General features: G+C 36.4%; 1 protein-coding gene across 1 annotated transcript; it reads right to left on the bottom strand.

Annotated features, from left to right (window-relative positions):
* Window positions 1-6,807: 6,807 nt before the first annotated feature.
* LOC113339839 lies at window positions 6,808-7,936 on the bottom strand. Its single transcript, XM_026585069.1, has 3 exons — window positions 7,578-7,936; window positions 6,974-7,475; window positions 6,808-6,865 (listed from the first exon to the last, which is right to left on the bottom strand). Exons 1-2 carry the CDS (start codon window positions 7,879-7,881, stop codon window positions 7,252-7,254), a joined length of 528 nt encoding a protein of 175 aa, XP_026440854.1. The 5' UTR covers window positions 7,882-7,936; the 3' UTR covers window positions 6,808-6,865; window positions 6,974-7,251.
* Window positions 7,937-9,000: the final 1,064 nt, after the last annotated feature.

Below are 9,000 nucleotides of genomic sequence, written 5' to 3' on the forward strand. Positions count from 1 at the left end.
AACTCGCAGTGATATTGACTCTTTAAAATATTATTTCTTTTAAGTTTTCTCATTTCGGCGTTTTAATCTCTAAAATATTTTATATCTTATTTTCTTTGCAGAGATTTTTTAATTTCTAGATGTCACGACTTGGATGGAGCAGTCTTCCGTTGGAACTTATTTAAAGATAACGCAAAAAGCACATGAAATAAATATATATAGATATCCTGCTGCCAAAAGACTTCTGTATTAGTAATTGTAATCGAGAGAATTGTGTACAATTCTTGGGTGGTGATCAGCTCTGCATCTTTGTACTTTAAGATTACATTTGGGAGTTTTCCTCATACTACATAAATTCACCTGTTTGCTAACAAATTTCTTTCTAACCAGATGAACGGTGCATTTTATGTTCACATCTTTGATGATCATAATAATTTCTGTTTTAATTTGCAATGGTTTGTCAAATTTTCTCTTGAATCAGGAAAATGCAATGGTGATAGGATATTGGGATTAATCCACGCTACTTGGAGTGCTAGCTGTTGTTATGTTTTATGGAGGTCGCACAGAGTTTACATCTTGAAAAATTCTCTCTCAAATTGTATAATTGGCCGTGTTTACGTAGCTGCTTATTGGTTTTGCATTATTGAGCTTGAGAATGTTTTCTCTAGATCAGCGGTATTGGATGGTGTTTATATCGGCTCTAAGAAATAATTTGTGTCATGGCAAAGCAAGGATGCAGAAGTGAGTGCAGCAACTCAGCAGCCCGATGAGAGGCGCAATGGGCAAAGGTTCGTCTGAGTAACAATTAAGAGCCACATTGTATAATTTATCCAATAAGTGGCAAAAAAAAACTGCATATAAGATAAGTAATCAACAGTTTCAGGCCTTTGTGACTTTATTACCGTAATATTACAACCTAGAAATTGTTGTTGCCTAAATCAAAGTTCTGAACTTGAGTGCATCGTGCCTAATCGTTTGTGATCCGATTTAGAGATAACGTTGACTGCATTAAGACCTTGAAAAAGGATTACCTTCATATGTGCAAAGTTCCGAAATTGAGTGCATCGTGCCTAAACCAACTTTATAAAGCCTTAGCAAAAGAGCACTCAGAGACAAATTGATTAGCCGTTTTAGTACTGGAAGAATGCATTAGTGAAACCACATATCATTTCGAGGCTAATATTCTATTAGATTTTTGTGTGCAGATATAATAATTCCATTTACTTTGTTATCATAAATTGTTTTCTGTTTTTCATTTACCTATAAGATTACATTTAAACATTTGAGATGTTTATTCTATGAAAGCTTCTTTTAGATTGCTAACTGCAGGTTATCATCATTAGAGCTTTGATATTCAATTGTATTTTCTATTTGAAATCATTCAGAAAGCAAACAGATATCAAGAGGGTATGTTTGCAGGTAGACATTTAGCATTCTACAAGATTTTATTGAGGAATCCAGTATTTGGGAATCCGTAGCATGCTCTATGCGGCAAACATTGATGAATACGCTGTATACGTCTATAAGTTACTTCATATATACAGATTTCTAATAAATAATTCATACTTCTTTTACTATGCTACCTTTTTTTTTAGGATATATCTGTAAAACAACATGATTACCTTCATATTCAGGTTCTTAAATTTTGGGATTTCGGGTTTTGCTTGGAGTTTTGATTTTGGTTGGAGGACTTTATCAATTGATTATGTAAGAGCAAAACGGGAGAAATAATCAAAAGTTTGTTTGTTACTTTTCTCAAGTACCCAGCACTAAGTCTATTTAAGTGAAAAATTGTAATTTACTTAATTGTCAAGTGTACATATGCTCATTTGTGTATTTCCGCCTTCATTTTTCTCCACTTTTGTTTTCTTTGTTCTTTGCCTTTCATCTTTCTCGATTTAGGTTTAGGTGGATTGCGCATTCTGCTTGAACACCCTCTGTTCAACTTTGTAAGTAATTGTGCCAGTCTATCTATAAGAGTAATTTGGTAAAGAACTCTGATGATGCTTACCTGACTTTAAATCAACCAGTTGGGAATGCTAGAGTGTCCAACCATTCATAGAGGTTTATTGCTAACATGCCATAAGTCTTTGTAATACATTGAAGTACAGTAGCATTTGACAAATCTAATATTATAAGTGAATCAATCGCAATAATCTAATATTAGACGTGAATCAATCGCAATAAGATATCATATGGGACTCTTTTAACTTCCGTTAGGAAGTGTATGAGACCAAAGACCAAACATTCATGTATCCCCATATTGTTAATACTCCCGTTGTTTTCAAAAAAGATATATTATCACTTTTTCAATTTGACTTATTATTAGGTTAAAATGAAAAATTAATAATCTCTTTTTACCATTTAATATAAATAAATCATCATGAGCTAAAACTCGGGCCGCGGCACGAGTCATATCCTAATATATATATATAAAAAAAAGACATTAATCCTTACCTTGTACCACTGTGTTTCACTTTGCATTTGTAAAGCAGCACCCGACACAGAATTTAGCTGGTATGAAGGCGCGATTTTGGCGGCGTAGTGCAGAATACTGTTACCATTTTTATCTACTTTAGAAAGCAAATCATCTTTTTGATCTTTACCGGGTCCCAAAATGAGATTCAAAATCTTTTCATTTCGTTTTGCAATGGCTATTTGTATCATTGTTTCATCTCCCAAATCATAAGAAATGACAAGGAAATGTCTTCAAAACCTCCTCAATGAACTCAGTGATCCCATCTTTTTTTTTTTTCTTGATGCGCGAAAGCCGTTGCCAGGCCCCTACCCGATGTATATAGAGATGAAAAAAAGAATACCTCGTGTATGAAAAGACATGATGTATACAGAGATGAAGTCTTTTAGCATTCCTTTGATTTTACTAGCTGAGGCAACAACTGGTGATACAACTAAACTGTATCCAGAGATGAACTTTTTTAGCATTCCTTTATTTTTACTAGCTGAGGCGACAACTGATGATACAACCGAGAAAATATCTATATCGCCATTTTTGTTCTCTTCGTCTCCTTTTTGGCCAGTCGAACTATCCAAAGGATTCCCTTCGTATCCTACTTGGACATCTAAACTATCCAAAGGATTCTCTTCATCTCTTGCAGAACTGACAGTTACGGAGACGACTGATGATACAACTGACCATTTGTCCGTCTCGTCATTTTCATTCTTTGTGTCTCTTTTTTGGCCATCTGAACTATCCAAAGGATTCTCTACGTCTCTTATGGGGAATTGAGAACTGACAGCTGGGGAGACGACTGATAATGCAACTGAGCGTTTATCCGTCTCGTTATTTTCTTTCTCTTCGTCTCCTACTTGGACATCTGAACTATCCTCTTTATCTCCTATGTTGCTTTCTTTGTTTTCTGCCGGATGATTCTCTTTGTCGTCTTCACAGTCAAGTTCGTGTGAGCGCATGTCCACAGGAATCACTATGCCATAAATATATGCAGTTGCATAATTGAGATAACAATAAGGGATACTAGAGTAAGGAAATAATGTCATTGAATTATATTAAAAACATACTTTACATCACCCATTTTTTTAAATAGACCCAACATTACTCTAAAATACTATCACTCCTAACAAAGTCAAAATACCTATTGCAGTTACCTAAGCGCCCTTAATCTTTTACAAGTGCACATCACCAAACAGATCAACGTTCAACACTTGTTTCGACAAAAACGATATTCTTGTTGTCGCTGGTCTTTTTTTTTTTGGAAGTATTTTTGTTGTTTAGGATGAAGAATGTAAAAAAGAAAATCTATAAACGATATCACAATTTCTGGGGAAGGAAGGAATACAGTAGAACCGTTAAGTTTAAAGTTAAACGGTATGTGAAGGATATTTCAGTTTTTCAGTAAGGGAGATAAAGAAAAACGTGTCACTTGACGGCCGTTAAGTTTAAAGTTAGCAGAACTATAAAGATTTTTTTTTGAAGCATGTAAATAATAACAAAACAAGGAGGAAATTACACGAGGGTGTCTAATATCCATGGAATCGCTGAGTACAATTTGACTAGTGAAATTTGGGATTGTATGTTCCCAAATTTTGGTTCCAAGATTCCCCGTTTGGCTTCCATCTGTTGCGTGATTAGCAACGTCGTCCGCCGCTTGATTTCCTTCTCTGTAGTTGTGCTGGATGGCTCTGTGTGGTATCTGATTAAAATTGTGTTTTATTTCCTTTATCATTCTTTTTAAATACCGAGGTGGTGTTGTAGGGGATGTGACAAAGTGCAGAAGAGTTTCAGAATCTGTCTCGAAAAGTACTTTCATCCATTGTCTATCTGTCGCAGTTCTTGTAGCCAGCAGCAGCGACCAAGTTTCTGCTATTAAAGCAGTAGTAATTCCTAGAGGTTGCGCGAGAGCCATGATGACTTTTGCTTTCGAGTCTCTGCAGATGAAGCTTTCCCCTGCCAATTCTGGGTGACCTCTGGCAGCTCAGTCTGTGTTAATTTTTATCCAATCTGAGCCGGGATAGGACCATCCTACCAATATTGTTGTCGTCGTTCTGTTTCCTCTTGACGGAGTGAAAGTTGTAAGTCGCCTGGAAGAGTAGGGGGGACTGAATGTTAAGCCCATATGTACTCATGTTGTTGCTTTAAGGTTGAAAATAAAATGTCATTTGATGTTGCATGTTTCTGATGGCAAACAAATTCATTTCTAGTCAACCAGAGTGACCAAAAAAGATAACAGAAAGAAGAGAGTACTGTGGGAGGGACCTATTGTTGTAGGAGTTGGGAGATGGTTGTTTGAAGTGTTATTGCATTTGGGATGATAATGGGGGTATTTAGGGTGTTGGTGAGTTGATTGAGTAGAGTGTTCCAGGTTGTAATCGCTACCAGACAGCGTAAGAGTAAGTGATCCGCTGATTCTGCATCTAAATTACAACGGGGGAATATATTGGAGTTGACGAGATTGATTCTGTTTAAGATAGTGAAGGTTGGTAGGCCTTCATTGATTGTTTTCCACAAGAAAAGCTGAATTTTTGGTGGACATGGTAAGGTCCAAAGAAATTTGGTTGCGGGTAGGGGGTTCTGCTGAGGTTGTGTTCCTTGAATTAAGCATTTGTAACCAGAGGCAGTAGTGTACTTCCCAGATTTGGAGTGCGGCCAGATGATCTCATCCTCCGTTTCGCTAAGAGGGAGGTGGATGTTTCTAATTCTTTGTGAAGCAGGGGGGGGGTAAGTTGTTTAGCTTGTCATGGTTCCAATTATGAGAGATGGGATCAACGATGTCTGCCTTGGATGGGGTAGCATTGTGTTGGATCTAGGTTTGTGAAATGTGAGATCCAGGTAGCCTCAATAGGGGTTGTCAAACCGTTTCCTATTTGGTCGAAAGTATGTTTCCGGAAAGTCGGTATGAGGGATGCTAGTTGTTTCCAAAGTGGGATGGCTGAAGGTGCAATGGTGATGGTTCTCTGAAGAATTGGCTGATTATTGAGGTATTTCTCATTACATAGGCTTGTGTATATGGAATCTTTCTGGTTATGTAAACTCCAGATCCTCTTCATGAGTAGATATTTATTGTGGTCACTACTTTTCTTAATGCCCAGCCCTCCCTCGCTTATTGGTTTGGTTAGTTTGTCACTACCCAAAGTATAAAGCTTTCTAACTGAAGAGTCATGCCCCCAAAAGAAGTTTCTGTTGATCCGGTCTATTTGTTGGTGCACATGTGCATGGAAAAGTTTGGTTTGCATAAGATTGTTTGCGGTTGGTGTGAGAGAAGTTTTGATGAGAGCTAACCTTCCCGCAGGTGTTAGGCATTTGGTCATCAATCTTTTCGCTTTTCGTGCTAGCCGTTGGAGAAGGGGGTCAAAGATGTGACGAGAAGCTCTTCCCATCTTGAATTGGACTCCCATATAAATAGGGGGTTCCGTTGTGGTTGGCATTCCGAAAAGTTGCTGAAGATTGTCTATTTTATGTTGCTCCAATCTTGGATGATGAATAATTATTGATTTTGAGGTATTAATCACCTGCCCTGCTGATGAACTGTAGGATTGTAGCAGACTCTTTAGATGATTGCAACTTTTCGTAGAAGCTTTAACGTAATGAGGAGGTCATATGCATACATCAGATGCATAATTGGCGGAGCCTTCTGAGATATGCGTAGTCCCCTTATGTTTTTGCGGATTTCTAGGTTCCCCAGGTTGGTGGAGAGAATTTCCGCACAAATTATGAAAACATAGGATGAGAGTGGGTCTCCCTGTATAATGCCTCTTGTCGAAGAAATATATTTGTGGGGTGTGCCGTTGATGTTGATTGAGTATGTGACTGCGGTGACGCATAACATTATGTACTCCACAAATATTGTTGGGAATCCGAACCTGGTGAGCGCCATTTTGATGAAACCCTAGTCTAAGCTATCATAAGCCTTCTGAATATCTAACAGAACTATAAAGATAGTCAAAGTGATAAGTATTTTAGAAAGAATTAAAATGTGATGGTATTTTTATGAAACCAAATTTAGCACTCAGAAGTGACGGCATTTTAGAAAGATCATCATAATAAATTTGTAATCAAACGGTGGAAAACACGTTATTTCGGTGGAAAAATATTTAATTCCATGAAATTAACTCATATCAAACACAGCCTAAGAAAAAAAGAGAAGAACTTAATACACAAGCGAAGTAAGAAACTAAATTAAGTAAAAAAAAAAAAAATTAAGTCATTTTTAGTTTTTATGCAAGAAACCGGAATTTTAGCTTGAGTGAGTAAACTAACATGAGTAGACGAGGCGTTCCCACCAGGATAGCTTGGTTCCACTAAAAAATGAAAACGGCCTGCATATGATCGACTCTAATACGTACATTTCCGTTTTTTCGAGTTTCTCCATGGCCAAATTAGGGAGCCTTTGAACAATTGAAATTGCCACATCTACAAACAAGATAAATTAGTATACCATAGTGTAAGTTTGCAAGAAATTAGCTTATCAAATGCTCTTCATGTAGGAAATTTTCATGCAATTTTTTTTTTCTTACGCACCGAAAAAACCGGCTTCAATCGTGCAGCACAAAAGCTTAGCACCTTGAGGACCGGAGAATAGATTTGGGTAGGACTTTCGAGTTACCATATAAAGATACTTAACAGTCTTATCTTGCCCGTCTGACACGTTTGAAATTGCAGTTTCAAGTGCTATATTTCCATCATTATCTTGTAGCATTACCAATTTGCTATTTCTCTTTACCATAAACTCAGCAGCTTTAACATTTCCGACAAAGGCAGCCATGTGAAGTGCTGTGAGACCAGATTTTTCCTTTATTTCAAGAACTTCTTGCCCCCCCGAAATTCACCATATTCTCCACAAACTTCCACTCTCCACATCTGATAGCTATATGCAATGTTGTTTCTGACTCACTTGTAATTGGTTTTGTTGTTGCATCTGGATGTTTCTCAAAAAATTCTTTAGCACGATTCCATTCACCATCAACTGCTGCCCAAAATAGTTTCGCGTATTCTTCTACTACATAAGGATCGGCAGCGCTTTCTGTATCCGACATACACGCGATAAGGGGGGAAAAATTAAAAATTAATCTCATACTAATAAAATTTGCAAGGACCGTATGTATCAGGTAACCACATGACCTACCAGCTGTTTTCTGCTTCTTTCCGTCATCAGCTTTCACTTTCTTTTCACCAGTTTGGTTTGCTAATGCCTTGTTTTGATGCTTTAGTACATCCTCTAATCCTTTACTAAAACATGTTAACGACTCTAGCAAATGCTGTTGGTTTTGTGCTTGAGTTTCTAGCATTTGTCGTTGGCTATGCGCAAGAGAATCGACGAATTTGCTAAGCATCAATTCAATACCAGCAATATTACTCGATTCAATCCTTTGCTGCCTAGTCTCTTCAGATTCATGATTATGTTCATCACCATCCCCATTAGTAGACATCGTACGTGGTGATCCGTGAGTGATTATAAACTATAGGTAGAAGAGATCTAGAGAGAAACCGAGAGAACAGATGGAGAGAATGAACTGGAAACAAAGAGTTAGTTGTATATAAAGTCAATAATGGGACGCTGTAAATAATGAGCTTTTAAGTTTGAGGGAGGATACTCTCACATTTTTATTGTCACATTATTTTCGTGAATAAAATCCAAACCGAAGCTAATATTTTGGGATATGTTCTTTTTATATGTTGACACCAAAGATGAGCATATTTCGAAAAATATAACATCAACATCTACTATTTTAAAAATGAGTCGCTGAAAATCAACATATTTTTAATCATTGAAATTAAGATCTGTAGATTATGATGTTATACATTTCGAAATGCGTTCATTTTTGGTAGATATGTAAAACTTTGCAAGAAAAACATATCCCAAAAATTTTAGCTTCAAATACGTTATTATTTTATTTTTATTCATCAAATAGACCCAAAAATGTAAGATACTGCGACACTAAAAGTGTAAAGCGATCCTTCCTCTTTAAATCTTCCTTTCTCTTTTAATTGGTGAAAGCTCCTTTGGTCCAATTATATAAGCTTTATGATTCAAAAAATACAAAAAATAAAAATGGCTACAACTAGTAACAAATAATCAATCCTTTATTACTCACAACTAGGAAGTCAATTGCACAAAACACTAGAAATACTAAATTTATTTAGAAATAATGCATACTATTGCACTACCGTACCCAAGCGTGGTCTAAAAAAGAATAATGCATTTTTCTTGAGAATCCCTATCATTTCAAGGGCCTTACCTACATAGAAAAATAATGCACATTATTGCACTATTGTACTAAATATAAGTTATTACTTACTACTACTATTATTGCACAATCGTACCCAAGTGGGGTATCTTGTCCACGATAGAAAAAACAGTGATGTATCTTATCCAAAGTCTGTAAGATACATCAGTTAATTCCAGCTATCTATTTTGGCATATCTGATAGTTGTGCTGGCACCGTTAGATCTATTCTATATCTTACTAATATAAAGAAAAGACCATTTTTTGGGTGGTTTTGGTGTCATATCGTGGAAATATCTAAATTATCCCTTAAATAATTATA

The sequence above is a fragment of the Papaver somniferum genome, unplaced genomic scaffold, assembly GCF_003573695.1.
Source record: "Papaver somniferum cultivar HN1 unplaced genomic scaffold, ASM357369v1 unplaced-scaffold_21, whole genome shotgun sequence".
NCBI lineage: Eukaryota > Viridiplantae > Streptophyta > Magnoliopsida > Ranunculales > Papaveraceae > Papaver > Papaver somniferum.